At 44.8% G+C, this 16,436-nt stretch overlaps 2 protein-coding genes across 6 annotated transcripts in view; one reads left to right on the top strand and one right to left on the bottom strand.

Moving 5' to 3' along the window:
* Nucleotides 1-1,115: 1,115 nt before the first annotated feature.
* On the bottom strand, nucleotides 1,116-15,710 carry GSTZ1 (glutathione S-transferase zeta 1). Of its 3 annotated transcripts, none has more exons than XM_077323332.1 (9): nucleotides 15,627-15,710; nucleotides 10,537-10,588; nucleotides 9,388-9,455; nucleotides 8,339-8,419; nucleotides 7,511-7,636; nucleotides 5,764-5,839; nucleotides 4,693-4,745; nucleotides 2,987-3,036; nucleotides 1,116-1,793 (listed from the first exon to the last, which is right to left on the bottom strand). In XM_077323332.1, exons 4-9 carry the CDS (start codon nucleotides 8,387-8,389, stop codon nucleotides 1,667-1,669), a joined length of 483 nt encoding a protein of 160 aa, XP_077179447.1. In that variant the 5' UTR covers nucleotides 8,390-8,419; nucleotides 9,388-9,455; nucleotides 10,537-10,588; nucleotides 15,627-15,710; the 3' UTR covers nucleotides 1,116-1,666. The 3 variants fall into 3 exon arrangements, with proteins under 3 accessions (XP_077179447.1, XP_077179445.1, XP_077179446.1); XM_077323330.1 differs by lacking the exon at nucleotides 15,627-15,710 and adding an exon at nucleotides 12,969-13,135; XM_077323331.1 differs by lacking the exon at nucleotides 15,627-15,710 and adding an exon at nucleotides 10,907-11,048.
* The window catches only part of POMT2 (protein O-mannosyltransferase 2), a 40,077-nt gene continuing 37,746 nt past the window's right edge, over nucleotides 14,106-16,436 (top strand). Inside the window, exon 1 of one of the 3 annotated variants that reach the window (XM_077323326.1) lies at nucleotides 14,106-14,338. Coding sequence is in view for 2 of the 3 variants with exons in the window: in XM_077323327.1 (XP_077179442.1) it covers nucleotides 15,691-15,887 (197 nt within the window). In the remaining variant the exon portion in view is untranslated. Of the gene's footprint in view, nucleotides 14,339-15,438; nucleotides 15,888-16,436 lie in introns of those variants that run through there. The other 2 variants (XM_077323327.1, XM_077323323.1) reach the window with 2 other exon arrangements.

The following is a 16,436-nucleotide window of genomic DNA, read 5'->3' as shown; positions in this document are numbered from 1 at the left end:
GCCACTCTGCCGCCAGCTCACCTTTGGTGCTCTCTGGCAGCTGCCATGGCTGGGGCTCGGCGTGGCACTGCACAGCTGCTGCTGGCAGCGTCCCCCAGTTGGCGACGGGAAGTCAGGGGCACCGGCGGGAAAGCAAGTGGAGCAGGGGCTCAGGCAGTGGTGGTGAAGTCCCTCAGCAAAAGACTACCCCCCCCCGGGGCCTCAATAAAATTGTCAAGTGTTGACCGGTCCCCAGTGATAAAAAGGTTGGGGACCACTGCTGTAAAGCAACAGAGGCTCCCCTCCCTCTTTCCATAATACTAGAAACCAGGGTCATCCACTGAAACAAGTTGCATCTTCACATGGCACACCGTTGAATTGTGGAATTCACCATTGCATGATTTGTCAACTTGGAAGGCGTTAAAAAGGGGAGTTGACAAATTCATGAAGCAGGAGCTTATCCCTGGTTACTAGTCACAATGGCCACCCAGTATGTCGGGGAGCTCAGGCCCATATGGCTGTTGCTTGTGGGCTCTCTAGAGGCAGCTGGTTGGCCACTCTATGAACAGAATGCCGGACTTGATAGGCCTTTGGTCTGATCCAGCAGGGATCTTTGTATGTTCTCTTTAGAGGTCACTGAGCTGGCTGCATGTTGAGGAGTGAGAAATCTAACCCATCTTGCCAGATTAGAAGCTGCCGCTCTTAAGCTCTACCCCAAGTGGGCTGTCTCTGCAGGGTTCTTGTAGATGGAGAGGCACAAGAGATTTGTGATCAAGCTCTTGACTAAGTTTTTAAAAGCAGCTGTGTTACTGAGATGTATCCAGATAGAGGTGTACAGGGGTTTTGTTTGTTTGATCTTTTGCCCTTAGCATAGGTTGCCCTATAGGTATCTGTTATTACTGCATGGGCTCTCTAAGTCACTCTCATGGGCTTTGTGTCTGTGCTTTGCAAACAGCAGTGGTATATAGGCACAGTGTCTTCTCCCCTCAAACACAGGGAGCTTGAGTCTCCCCGTTTCTATTCTTCCTTGTTTGCAAGTTCCTGTTCATTTGGATTTTAAATGTTTCACATTTATTCTGTTCTCTCTAGTGCTTGATACACTATTACACTGGTTTATTATGCCCACCATAGCTCTCTGAAGATTTAAACTGCAGATTTTTATGCCAGTCATAAAGCGGTATAACACTGAATTTACCATCAGAGGGAGCAAAACACATGTTGAACAACCTCCCTTTTGGAAGGAGCAGGAACTTAGAAGTAAGGAAAACGAAAATGTGGCTTCTTTTAACTTAAAGTCAGAAACATCTCATGCATCCCCGGTCCTATTGCATCCCAAGATGTAACCTTCCCTTAGTATGCAAACCTGTATGCAGTCAAGCTACAGCCACTCATGCCCACCACCAGTGACTCACCCAAGTTGGTAGCAATGCAGGACATTCACAAGCTCTTTTCTTTTAAATCAGCTGCCTGCCGACATGTACACAAGGTGCTCCACAGTAGGCATACTGCATAACATGCTAGCAAAGTATGATTTTGTCCCCTTCGACTTTCCAAAAGCTGGTTGAAAAACATCACAGCACTGGTCTTTGCTGAATCTTCCCCCCAGGGGGGGGGACTCCCACATAGAAAAGAATAGCAAAGGAACAGAGAAGTCAGCAGCCCTGGCCATACAAAACTAAAGCAGCTTTTAGGCTCTCATTTCTGGAGGAGTATCTGGCTGCCGGGATGGGTGGCTTGTCTGGAATGCCTCTAATTCTAGAAGAGCTTGGTTGATTCTTCTTATTGTTGGGTACGGAACAAGATCCACTTTAAATCTAGGAGGAGAAACAGTTTATTAGTTTACTATAGCAGCATGCTCTGCTAATTCTTTGTAAACCATCCTGAGTCGCAAGGGAAGGCGGAATATATAAATCTAAATAAATAAGTAAAGTCAAGTGCTTGTACTTTTACAAAGGAGCTTTTCTTACCTGGTTTGGAAAACTACCTCAATCAACTTCACTTAGTATTAGAAGAGTGATGAATACACAACTGAGTGTCTTTGCCCAGAAGGGCCACCATTTAGATTATCCAGCTAATGTAAGGTGGGAGAAGAGAGGAAGATGTTGAATTGTGACAGGACAGAGGAACATCAGATGGCTCCATGCCATGTTAGAGGTCAGGATCCTCCTCACTTAGAGGGCCATAGGAAGTGATGGGGCATGAAGGACACATATCAAATGCTTAAGCCTCTCTTTCCATAGTTCAGTAGATCATAGAATCATAGAGTTGGAAGGGGCCATACAAGCCATCTAGTCCAACCCCCTGCTCAATCCAGGATCAGCCTAAAGTATCCAGGATAAGTATCTGTCCAGCTGCTGCTTGAAGACTGCCAGTGAAGGATCCTAACATTGGGTTGCAAACACAGTTCCCCAATTGGCATCAGTGGTCTAGGACTAGAGATGTTTCATTGTTTGGTTTTTAGTGTATAAAAAAAAAATTATGGCCTTTGGAACAAGGCTCTGGAAAAAAATCCTAATAGAAGAATATTTATAACAATATGTTCTGAGAAACTGGGAATCTGCCTCAATGGAAACTGCCAGCCATGGCTTTAGGGCAGTGGTTCTCAACTTGGGGGTCGGGACCCCTTTGGGTCGCAGCAGGGCAAGCAGCTTGGCCCGGGGGGGGGGGCCATCCACACAACAGCCTTGCAGGGTATATCTAGATACACCATCCATCTGTTTGGAGCAGCGAAAAAGAGTGAGATCGGCATGGTGCGACAAGAGGCAGAACTGAACTGAGAAACCCTGGGGGAAAAATCAATTTATATACAATCATGAACAATGGATCTTCATGCCATTGGTCAATTTCGGTTTAATTTCTGTGAAAGAACACTTGCATCATTTTATGGTTGGGGGGGTCACCACAACAGGAGGAACTGTATTAAAGGGTTGCAGCATTAGGAAGGTTGAGAACTGCTGATTTAGGGCAACAAATGATATGACATCCACCCAAATAGCTTGTTGCTTACCTTTCTGCATTGTATACCTGAGGGACCAAGCACAGGTCAGCCATGGACACCTACAGTGAAGCAAAAGCAAGTAGTTCAAGCTCTGTTCTTCTGGAGCCAGAGACTTCCTGCTACCACCCTTTCAGTCCGCTGGCTAGACTGGTGTTGGACCTTCATTGTTCAATTTTGATGCTAAGTGAAGGGAATGGCCATTTAGTTACATTGTTTTATAGTCTGACTTTCTCATAGGGACTTAGGGCTGTTATACAGAGTGAGTCAATGCTATCAACAGAATGGGACATCCAATGAACAAAGCAGAGGTCTGAAAACAAAGAACTGAAATACAGTATAATACTGACATGATACATTAAGCAGTGCAAAATATCATAATAGGATCCTACTTACAATAAGCTACACACAGCTGTGTAGACCACAGGCCCTAATCATTTCTCCAAGCAAGTTTGTGAACCATTTTGTACGGTTCAAACCTGTGCAGAGAAGCCGTCTTAATACTTTCGCTCAAAGGCTCATTAGGTGGTCTTACCCAAGTTTTTGCTTTGGCTGTTTGCCTTTTGTCAGATGCCTTATACCACACAGTGGTGGCTTTTCTGTGGAATTCAAAGCACTCAGCCCTTTTAATGGGTAACATAAGATACCATGCTACAGGAGAAGGGGAAGACTTGCACATATACTTATCAAACACAGATATGAAAGTGTGCTTGTTCTCCTAATGTTCCCATGCTGCTATTAGTGAGTTAGATGTTTTTTCTGGGTGAGCCTACAAATTTTGGAGTCTGGCTTAAGTGTGAAACTCACTAGCCACAGGATGCAGGAATGGTTACTAGGGAAAGCATGCTAGTGGATTTAAAAAGTGATTATACAAATTCATGATGAGTCCATCAATGCTTATTAGCAATAGTGACTAAATAGAACATCCATGTTCAGAGAAAGAAACATTCTGGTGCAGGCTTGGGCTTCCATGCTCCTGTTTAATGGCCTTGTGGAGGGAATCTGGTTGGCCACTGTATGAAACAAAATGCTGGACTAGAGGGACCTTTGATGTTATCCAGCACAGCTCCTTTTAAGTTCCTATCACTCACTGACCTTGGCCTAACATACATTTGTAATGAAAACCAATTTATCTACCACAGCCTGATATAATCTCATGAGAAAAAGCAAAGGGCTAATAGTATATTTTAGTGACACTTGTACTTTGTGATTAACAACTGTCTTTTTTGTCTACAACGTTTTAATATTAGATAGATTAGCCTGCAAATTACTGCTATAGTTCCTTTCAGTTTCTCTTTTGGTTCTTTTTAGTTGTATTCTGGTGATTTGGGGGGGGGCATTTTATTTCCCCAGTCTCCCCCTCCCACCTTCTTATCTTCCTACTCATCCACCAAACCCACCCTTATCTACCCTTCATTCTTCAGCCTTCTTTCCTTCCCACCCCCTAGTATCCTCTCTCTATAATCATCAAGCACTATAATCATCTCTATAATATAATACATCATCCATACATCATCAATGTCAATAAATCCACATAGGTATAAGCATGCTTTTCGGCCCAGTGGACCTCTGCACTGACTATACTGCACAAAAAAACGTCCATTACCCATGAAAACTAGGACAGAACTCTGATGACAGTCTATTTAAGCATATCTGATTAATCTGGGTCTGTAGTTCTACTAGTGATTGGCAGTGTCAGTGATCTCAGCTTGTCTTACCTCATCCCCAACACAGTAGCACCCAGATGTTTCCTGCAGGATCTGCTCCAAAGCTGGAGGAACAAAGTTGTACAATAGTTAAAAATCAGCAGCTCCTCCTTTCAGCTTTGTACAGGTTAATGAGTGGTGTGTCTATGTTTGTGTGTGTGTGTGTGTGTGCCATGGCTTCTTTTATTGAGTGAATCCATCTCATGTTAGGTCTTCCTCTTTTCTACTGCATTCAACTTGATGTCTTTTCTAATAAAAATCAAAAAGGAAATGTGAAATTATATCAGGAAACTTTTGAATTTATCATAGTGTTAAGAATAAAAATGGCAAATGAGTTGGAAGAGGCACCTCCAGGCAAATCCATCACAATGGGCATTTTTAAGATACAGAAAAGAGTATCATACTGATGGTGGCAAAGCCATGTGGAGTGGGGAATTTCACAGAAGGAAGCGGTAGGGAGGGTGCTGAATCATTTCCCCATGTGCCACTTCCTCTGCATATCCCTTCTCCTTTCCCTACAACTTACATTTCTCATACAAATGGAGAGAGCAGAGGGTAGGGAAAGATCCAGGTTTCTGCCATTCTTCTCCTCCCCTATCCCGTGTTCAAGTCCTGCAGTTTGTATGCCGGATTAGGAATCTTGTGTCTGCTGGATTTCTTAGCTCCATTTCCAAAAGTCCAACATGAATATGAAGGGTGTAAATTACAGCATAATTCCTTTGGTCTGCTCTCAGTGGTAACTGAGGTTATGTCGGCAACAGCATGGCTTGGACCAACTGTTGTTAAGGGCCACACTTCATATTCTTAGATTTGGAAATATGCATTAAAGGTATGCTTTTAAGGTTCTTCTCTAAGAACGTGCTGCAGATTGCTTTCCCTTGGTTGTGTTTTTTGCCAAATGACCTCTATTTTAGTTTAACATATTTCTTTCCTGCTTCCCCCCTCTGTTGGAGGACTTAAAAGACTTTCCAATATGCCTGGAAGATCTCTTAGCTATTTCACTGATTTCTCCTAGCCCAAGACAGATGAGCAGACAGTCTATTGGGAGAGCTAAGTCTAGCTGCTATTCACAGTGTGTCCCACCTTCAAAGCCACGAGTGATACAGTGCTGGGCCCATTCCTGCTTCTTCTCCCCAATTTGCTGCAGCACGTTCAAATTCTGAAAAATACAGGAAGAGTCTTAACGTTAGGTTGCCTCACAGCTTAGAAGTTAACTGTGGCTACGAATAGGCAGTGCTGCTTTTAAAGGAGTCAAGAGGGTAGGAGGAAGAGCCGTTGTTATCTTGGTTACTATTGTAGCTAGCTTTTCAATGGAAAATAGAAACAAAATTTTGAACAGAAGTAGTTGGACAAAATCTTTTCTCAATGCCATATTCCTGGTTTCACAGCTTTCTCCTATGCACTTCATTTTCTAAACCTATAACAAATATAATGAGGACATAGGGGGCTGGAGATACTAGGTTGCAGTAATCAAATAATAAGGGGATGGGGTCATAAGTAACTTTCTACTCTGGAAAGGAACTACCATGTTCCTGGCATTCTCCCGGACTTGGTGCCTGCAGTTTTCTCTGCTACAGTGGATGTCCTGGGAAGAAACAAAACAACTTCCTGACGGAACTAATGTTTGCAGATGATGGTGCCATATATGCCAGTACAGATGCTGAGGCTACTAACGTCCTCAATGACAGTGGTCCCCAACCTTTTTATCACCAGGGACCGGTCAACACTTGACAATTTTACTGAGGCCCGGGGAGGGGTAGTCTTTTGCCGAGGGATGTTGTCGCCACCACCTGAGCCCCTGCTCCACTTGCTTTCCTTCCAGCACCCCTCACTTCCCGCCGACTGCTAGGGGGCACTGCCAGCAGCAGCTGCGCAGTGCCACGCCAAGGGGGAGCCCCAGCCATGGCGGCTGCCGGAGAGCACCAAAGGTGAGCCAGCGGCAGACTGGCAGGGTAGCCCCCGAGGCAGCAGCCAGGGAGGAGGACGAGGAGGAGCCACGGCTCGATACCGACTGGGGGTTGGTGACCACTGCTCTATGATACTGCCTGCATTGCCCACTCTTCTGGCTTAAAAATAAATGTGAACAAATCCAAAGTCATAACCACAGATTGATCACCGACAAATGTATACCTCAATGGAGCCCAAACCGAGCAAGTAAAAGAATTTAAATACTTAGGCTCATTGGTGCAAGAAAAAAAATGTCATCTACCACTGGAGCCCACAATAGGATTGGCCAAGCAACACCAGCATTTGCCACACTCAAATGGTGCTTCTGGAAGATGAACATCTCTCTCAAGACCAAAGTTCACCTCTTCCGGACACTAATCCTGCCAATCCTTCTATATAGATCAGAAACATGTACTTTGCTAAAACCTGACATAAACAAACTCGAGACCTTCCAAATGTGATGGGTGCAGCAGATTCTGGGTGTCTCTTTTGTGATCATAATCAAAATGAGACAGAATGTGACAACCAGCCGCAAATTAAATAACAAATCCAAAAGCACAGACTGCAATGGTTTGGCCATGTCTGAAGAATGAACACCAACAGACTGCCTCATAAACTCCTCTGGCGAGAATGGAAGACCCAGTGACTGGCGCCAAAGAGAACATAGCGTGAACAAATCGAGGAAGACCTTAGAAACCAGCGATTTGACTGTCCACATGGCCAAAACTACTGCCACCAAGCGCCAAGAGTAGAAACATTATAAGCAAGGCAAAAAATCCAGCGGCACCTACAGCAGCGTGTTGGCTGAGAGGACCACCTGCTCCACCAGTCACCAGCTAGAGGATAAAAAGTAGCAGCAGCAGCCCTGGGAAAGAGGCAATACCTGTAATGGTTGAATTCCAGAAGCAATGTGATCAGAGATCATCCGGACTTGAGCTCTCTTCTTAGGATCCTGAGGTAGGATCCTAGGGTTTGGCCGCGTCTCCTCCAGATACTCTATTATGGCCAGCTGAAATAAACAGAGAAACTTGAGTAAGATTGACTTGATAAAAGAGGGTGAAATGGCTCTCTGGGGTACAGGAAAGAATCAAGGCTGACGATTCCAGATCGTGGTATAAGCTGAGAAAATGTTGTCAGTGGAGTTCATTGCATAAACTGATGTTCTGTCACTATGGAAAACCTGGATGGGGTCTTCAAAACGACAAAGGTTATTAAATTTTCAAACTATCAGGGTTGGCTCACAACACACAAAAGTTCATGTTCCTGGATGATCTTCTCCTACTGAAGATGTTTTTTTTTTTTTAAACAGGATCCCATATGATATTGAGAAACATTATACTCTTAAAGAGGGTACAAAGTACTTTATCTGGACAATAAAGGTAAAGGTAAAGGTATCCCCTGTGCAAGCACCGAGTCATGTCTGACCCTTGGGGTGACGCCCTCCAGCGTTTTCATGGCAGACTCAATACGGGGTGGTTTGCCAGTGCCTTCCCCAGTCATGACCGTTTACCCCCCAGCAGCAAGCTGGGTACTCATTTTACCGACCTCGGAAGGATGGAAGGCTGAGTCAACCTTGAGCCGGCTGCTGGGATCGAACTCCCAACCTCATGAGCAAAGCTTTCAGGCGGCTGCCTTACCACTCTGCGCCACAAGAGGCTCATTATCTGGACAATAGCATCAAGTAAATAATTAATGCAGATCGCATACTCACTGACTGAGAGAGGGCGACACCATCGATTTTGAGTGCTGGGATTTGTTGCATTGGATTCACAGAACGGAACTCAGGTGACAGCTGTGGAAACAGGACAGTTTCTTACATGCACTGCAATCCTAAACAGAGGAGTTATCCCATTCTAAACCCATGGATTTCAATTGGCATAAAAAGCATACTTCACTTTAGGACTGCACTGCAGATCTGGAATTTTCCTGAATCCCCCCATATTTACTTAAAAACATTATATCCTGCTTCTGACCCTCAGAAAGAAAACCTTTTGTCTAGGTTGCAAAACCAAGGGTGTTACTATTAAAAAATGGTAGCTACCTTCTGAAATATACTTCCTGCCTACAGAGGATCTGGGAAGAATGTTTGCATTGCAGCCTCCAGATTTCAGTTAGGCATAGTCTCTCTAAGTGTCTTTGCCCCTACCCCAAATCAGAGAATGGGGAAGAACTGACTCTAAATAACATCTTTTTCCATTTCTGTTAATTCCTGGTAACACATCAAATTTTTGTACCTTTCCTTGGTTAAGAATATAGTTTCTCAGCCTGTCTAAAGGAGCAAACCTCTTCAAATCAAAGCAACCACTATCCAAAAATTCTCAATGCAACACTAAGGCAATGATCTTTCTTGTTTTCAAGGTAAGGGAAGTGCAGTTTTTTAAAAAAGGAAGGCACAGACTGTGGGTCTTCAGCACACTTTAAGGTGCTACATAGAAGCCCCTTTAATTTCCAGCACTAACTGCTAGCATTCAGAATGGGACAAAAACTTCGCTCCCATACCAAAGTGGTTTGGAAAGTCAAGCTTTTATTTTAGGCAGCATTGGGTCGGAACAACTATTTTAATTTTCTTTGAAGAGCTGGAAACTTTACAGAAGTCAGGGAGAATTTGCTTCAGATTCTATTTAAAAAGCACTTGTCCTTATTACAGATGTGGAAATCATAGGGAAGTGGGATCTGTCCTGAAGGGGAAGACTGCTCATTTTTGTTGCTATGGCTTCTGATGATGCCTAATGTACAGGTTGAACACAGCTATCTCCTCACCTGCTGCCCTCCATCCTTCACAAGATTCACTGGTGCTTGATCATAGGCAATTCCTTTCAAAGCCAATGCTGCAAGATAACAACAATACACATTCTGTTTAAGTTACCTACCATGGTACATTTTTTATAACTGGGTAGAACTTTTTACCCCTCATCACCAGTCCTATAATGGACATTCAGTGAAGTTGATGAGAAATTCACAACAGACAAAAAGGTATTTGTTTACCCAATGAGTAATTAAACTGTAGCATTCACTATCAGTGGATTTATTGATGGCCATGGACATAGATGGCTTTAAAAGGAGGTTAGACAGATACATGGAGGGGAGGTCCATCAATGGCTACTAGCTATGGTGACTTCAGGGAACCTCCAATGTTCAGCGGCATAAACCCTCTGAATACTGGTGGCAGGAGACAGGAGGCAACATCAGGAGAAGGCCTCAGTCTCTGTGCTTTGTTTATTTGCCATCCCGGGAAACTGGTTGACCACTGTGTCTGGAACAGAATGCTGAAACTCAGGGCAAGCCTCCCTTGTTGAATGATACAAGTTGCCCAGATTGCTTCTAATACATTTCCCCCCTTGAATACATGTTTATGGTGGCTGCAAAGAATGCACTGAAGGAAGACATCTGGATTATGCTATTTTTGTGTCTCTTAATTAATTTCAGATCCGGAGTAGAAAGATCAGCCAAGCACAAAAAGTGAGCTTGGTCTGTATCATGAAAATCTCCTGCAACTATTAAGGGCTATTTCACTTTGGCTGGAGATCACTTCTGCTCTGGAACTGACATACAGCTTGTACATATGGTTTTACATATGGCATATGTTGGTTGCAACCAGCTGCTCTCTCCTTTGCATGTACATGAAGAATGTGACCACTACAAGTGATAGCTGAGACACAACTTCCATGATACTCTCACTGGGTAACATGTGAAATGGCCATAACCAGGAGATTTCTTCCTCCCTCTCAGACTAACTCTGATATATTTTTCTCAGTCCAGCAAGGAAACAGAAAATACTTCAGTTCTCCAAAGTGGCTAACCTTTCAGTTATGTATTTTGTTGATCTCTGACTTAATGAGTCACTAATTAACTTAATTTTGGCAAGCAATTGTGAAAAAGCATGGAATAGGATTTATTAACTGTCCTTACCAATTCGTACTCTCCAGGAGCAGGAACTTCTGAAATAACTATAAAGAATTGGCTGCAGAAGTACAGAGGGGAAAATAATATACATTAATTTGCAACTGTCACAGTGTCATTAACATAGAAGTATAAAGTGAAGGCAATGCGTTTATCTTAATTTAAAACTGATGAAATGGGTTGTAGCTCGTTAAGCTCTCATTGAAACTGGTGGAAAGTTCCTCTCTGTAATGCCAGACTATAAAAACAAAAACACATGTTTCCTATAAGAACTGGAGTAAATGTTCCAGACAGGAACTCTGAAAGTAAATGAGAAGAGACATTCTGCAATGAGATAACAAGGCAGCTTCCCAAACACCCTCAACCTCCTTTTTCTCACCTTTTTAGAAGCTTCCATTCTGTGTATTCATGTAGTATCCTCCTCTGAAACCCAAACCAGAGTGAGGAAGTGGGGAAAAACTTCTGCAGCCAAGTAGTTGCAAAAGCCCCACCCCCCTTAGCTGTCAAATAGCAGAGAAAACCAAGAGAACTATGACAGTCTCTGGAATTGTCAAGGCCAGATGCTGAAAAGGGCAAAAGCCAAGTGAATTGCGTACAGAATATTTGCAGAACTTTGTACTGAGAAATCAGCAAGCTTTGCCAGTGCCTCGCATACACAGTTCTGTCCAGCTGCAAAGTCTGGGCCACTGCTAGAATATTTTGTCTGGATAAAGACCAATAATAGATTTGGGAAGCAGAAGTGACAGCAGGAAAAATATTTCCACCAGGAAGACTCTGCTCAGTTTATTTAACTTTTTGCAGAATGTATCCTACAACCCCTGCTCACAATGCTTGAGACAACTGCCAACAAGCAAGTCTTCTCTAGGTCCTGTGTAGAACCAATTATAAATATATGTATATCCCACTTGACTCAATCCCAATTAAGTTTCTTTTAAAACCAACCATAGTTTTCATGATCCACAGTCAAAAGTTTTGCTGTAATCTATGAATCACAAGCTTTTTTTCTTCTGAAATTCTCTTGTGTATTCCAGTAAGCAATATAAATTTGCAATATGATCTCTAGCACCTCTTCCATTTCTGACTCCTTGAGCACCTGGTATTTCTCATTCCATATACGGTAGTCTTTGTTGAAAGATTTTGAACATCACCACAGCAATTACGAGTGTTTTTTTTAACAAACTGAAAAAGCCATCTAGTGGCACAAAAAGGAGGCGAAAGGACAGGAGACAACTGTCAGATGTCTGATAGGCCAGAAGGGCTGCAGAGAGCCACCACTGGGCCAGCAAAAATCCCCTCTGAGTCCACCTACCGTGCCACCCAGGGAAGTCACATGACTTGCTCAGCTCCCAACACCACTAGCATGGCAAGGGACCATGTAATTTTGTCCCTTAATCCCTACCCTGACCTGGATGGCCCAGGCTAGCCTGATCTCGGAAGCTAAGCAGGCTCAGCCTTTTAATGGATGCCAGAAAAATCCAGGGTTGCTGCACAGAGGCAGGCAATGGCAAACCATTTCTGTTTGTCTCTTGCCTGAAAAACCCTACAGCCTTGTCACACATCAGATGTCACTTGGCCACACTTGGCACACACAATCACTCCCAGCAGCCCAAGTCTGAAACCTTTTTATTTTCTTCATGTGTCCACTTCCTTTCTCCTGGAACCAGGAACCCAAAGTGTGTACACTATTCTCTCCTTACAGCAACCTTGTGAGGTAGGCTAAGCTGAGTGTGCAACTGACCTAAGGCCTCCCAGCAGGCTTCTGGTGGCAGAGTGGGGATCAGAACCTACATCTCCCAGATCCTACTCTAGGGAAACCCAGTGGCTAGGGAGTTTTCATAGCTCCAGTACCCAATTATCAAGTTACTCTTTGGAAATACACCTTTATCGATTTGGGCTGAACTCCTCGATAAGTTTCCTGGACATAGATGAATAACAAGAACTTTCTTCTGAATAGATGTGCTGCAGATTGCAGTGGTACCAGAACTTTTAAATAGAACTTCTGATTTTTGCAGACTGGTGGGACACAGTTTAGACAATTACAGTAAAGCACACTGGCTTCAAATCTGTGGCTGCATTCCCCTGCACCTCTGCCTGGGAGTAAGCCCTTCTATATTCAATGGGATTCACTTCCGAATAGGTTTGCTTGGGAGTGCCCCTTTGTCAGTAACGGAGAGCAAGGGAGTTGGGAGGTATTTCTTTTAATCGTATACAGAGCGTAAAAATGGGTTTCCCTGGCACTGTCGCTCCTACATCCTTTGCTGGGGGAGAGCCGTCTGATCCCTGAAGGCATCTTAACTGCAATTCGTTGCTCATAGTAGCGACAGCTATACAGAGAACAAAATATTGACAAAGATCACTCAAGCTAAATCGCGTGTTCCTTTGACATGTACGGCTACGTCGGAGAAAGCTTGCCATCTCCGTAGGGCAGTCATAGCAAATACCTTCGCTAAGGCGGCACACATCTCGCGCTCTTCCCTTGGCTCGGTCCCTTCCTCTCTAGCTAAAGAGCACTTTTAGGACCCGGCGCTGGCAACACACCGCCGCAGCACCCCTGGCTCGATTCCGGTCTTTTTAACGGGGCCAGTCTTCTTGAACAGAGACTTGGCCGTACGGAGAGGCGTCTTTCATAGAGTCGGTGGGATTCTGGGAGTTGTAGTTCCGGCTGTTTTCTCAGCCCTGAAAACTTAGGGGTCGGATCAAGAAGGTACATCAGAATTGAACAGTACCTTGTAGGTAGTACCTTTCAACTGGCTATCCAACTTACTCTTGCCTTGGGATCACAGTGGCAGATAAAAATTTAGAACTGAAAGCAAAATTTCGAGGATGATGCACAAGAGAGATTCTAGTCTGGGAAAAGCTGGATGGCATTGAAGGTCATGTTATTCAATCAAGAACTCAAAAAGTTTTTAAAAATATATAGATGTGGGTTCTAATATTATGAAGGCAATGCATTAAGATTTAGAAATATTCAAATATTCAAATATATGTATTTATTAAAGAGAAAATTAAAAACACATTAAAGCCTCAATAATATTTATTTATTTACTCATTAACAGCCTCACATACAAAATCAATTAATATCAAACAAGGACCAAATGACCTAGACTAAATGTGATTCAGCACAATAGCCATTTTCAATCTGGCATACATAGACATAAAATACAGTATCTCCATATATATATTATCAAATAGAAAAGACCCAGTAGAAGTTGCAGTCTTATAAACTGTGATTCAAGGCTCAGCTAAAATTTCAGAGGCTCTTTATAAATGTAGGCCCTGGTTCAATATGTAAATAGGCGGTGAATTCTCTATGCACCTTCCTTGTAGGGTCCAGATCAATAAATTGTCACATACAGTGTGGAATCAATAACATGTATTATACGCAGGTGTGTGATTGCAATAATTTTCTTCAGTCAAATTTATTTGGCCAGGAGCTGTTTTGGGTTTTTTTAAAAACAAAGTTAATAAAATGCTCTTTATGAAGTATCCCTAATGAGTATTTCATAGGTGGCTGTCACCATCTTGCATCTTGGCAGTCAAAACCCTGCATTATGAAGTCACATACTGGGTGAGCTGTGTACATCTTTTGTGGGACCAGGCAACTCACCTCAAAGCAGTCAAAAAGAGAGCAGGTGGCATCCTCTAACTTTAATCACATTAGATGAAGAGATTCAAGGTGTCACAGTGAAAGGAAGAGGAGAAGTCTCAAGAGCGACAGAAGTTAAGTATAAAAAGGAACAAAGCCTGCCCACAGAAAATCAGCATGGCTTCTGCAAAAGGAAATCCTGCCTTACAAGCCTCTTACAGTTATGTGAGTACCTTTTTTACAAGTTGTCTCATCAAAGACTTCTAAGTAAGCTTAGAGGAGAAAGGTAGAGGTAGGTTTGTCTCCCACTCTCATAATACTAGGACTTGGGAACCAAATTATTGGGAGAAAAAAGGTTCAAGAGAGACAAAAATAAATACTCCTTTACTCAACAAATAATCAAGTTATGGAATTCAAAGCCAGTGGGGGCAATCATGGTCACAAGCATATTTAAAAGGGGGTTAGAAAGATTCAGTATGAGAGATCTATCAGTGGCTTCTTGCCACAGTGACTGAAAGGTTGTCACTTAAAGGAGGGCAGGGAGTGGTTCCTGTTGGCAGCAGAGGGCAGGACCGGCAGTAATGTGTAGAACAATATCAGCTAGATATCACCAAAAAAGTTTTATGTGTTGAACAGTACTGGCTAGGCATCAGCAAAACAAAATTTAAGTCAGAGTAGTTCAGCAGTGGAATCAGCTGTCTAAGGAAGTGGTGAGCTCCCCCTCACTGGTGGTCTTTAAGCAGCGTCTGGACAGATACTTCTCATGGATGCTTTAGGCTGATACTGCATTGATCAGAGGGTTGGACTAAATGGCCTGTATGGCCCTTGGTCTCTATGGCCTGTTTGTTTGGCACTCCAGGGAAACTAATTGGTTGCTGTATGTCAGACTAGAATTCAGGGGCGGCCAAACTAGGGATGTCAGCCTCCAGGTGGTACCTGGAAATCCCCTGGAATTACAGCTCATTTCCAGACTACAAAGAAAATGGATGCTTTGGAGGGTATGGCATCGTACCCCCTTGAGGTTGCTATCCTTCCCTGGCTCCATCCTCAAATCTCTAGGATTTTCTCAACCTGGAACTGGCATCTGTCCCCCCCCCCCCTTGTAGCCTGGGGGGACCTGGCAACCCTTGGCCAAACGGTGGCTCTCCAGATGTCCATGGACTACAATTACTATGAGCCCCCAGCAGCGCTAGATGGAGCGATCCAGCAGGCTCTATTTATGTTCTTGCTTTCTGAATGTTCAGCACCAAGCAAAGGAATGTCACGCACCCCCCCACCCCCCGCGCACAGGCGAGAGCCGAGGGCAGAGATCTCGCAACGGTCCTTTCCGCGACTGCAGCACTGGCAGGAAAGATGCCTCTCGCTATTCCAGGCCTTCCAGCAAGAGCGCACAATGACGCCTTGAAGACTACACTACCCACAAGGCCACGAAATCCGTCCCTCTCTCGGTCGCTCACGCGCTCCGAAACGCCGGACTCTTTTTCCCATCATGCCCTCGGAACGAGGACTCTACCTCCCATCGTGCTCTGGGCGCAGCGAAGGGGGGCCGACAGGAGCCGCCTCCTGTCAGGGCGCGAATGCCGCTGGCGGTGAACAAAACTTGCCCGGCCGTGCTGGGCCTGCGGCAGCGGAGGACCCTCAGGCTGGCGAGTTACCCCGCGGCGGCCTCCTCCGTGCCCCGGGCCTCTGCGTGGTTCTGGACGCCGCTGGGCCTGGTCGCGTTCCTGAGCTTCGGCACCCGCTTCTACCGCCTGCGGGAGCCGCCGCACGTCTGGTGAGTGGTGGGGGGGGGGGGCATGGCGGTGCCATGGCGACGGCGCTCGGTTGCGGGGGGCGGGGCTTGGCGGCGGGCAAGAGCTGCCTCGTGGAGCCCCGCGAGGGAGCGGGGCAGGAAGGGGGCGGGGCGTGCTCCTCGGCCCTTCCCCAGCACGGCGGGGCTGTCCGGCGTCCGCCACTTTCCTCCCGCTGAAAGCAGGCGGCGTCCTCGGACTTGCGTGGGGTTGGCTTGCTCAGCTGGGGGGCAGATGTGAAGTTCTGGGCGTGCGGAGGGAGGCAAGCAGCTGCGTGGCTTTTGCTCGGCCCCGAGGCGCGGGGAACAAGAAGCTGAGTCAGGCGGCTGGTCCGGCGAGATCAGCATGGTCTGTCTTGCTACAACAGAAACTGAGTCCAGGGGCACCTTTAAGACCAACAAAGATTTATTCAAGGCGCGCGTTTTTGTGTGCAGGCACACTTCCTCAGACAAAATGGAACCAGAATCACAAGAGTAGATATACATACATACAAGAGTAGATATACATATATATATATATATGTAAGGTAAATT

Source organism: Paroedura picta, chromosome 2 (genome assembly GCF_049243985.1).
Source record: "Paroedura picta isolate Pp20150507F chromosome 2, Ppicta_v3.0, whole genome shotgun sequence".
Taxonomy (NCBI): domain Eukaryota; kingdom Metazoa; phylum Chordata; class Lepidosauria; order Squamata; family Gekkonidae; genus Paroedura; species Paroedura picta.
Note: the sequence above shows the minus strand (reverse complement) of the source record. Positions and strands in the feature narration are given on the sequence as shown.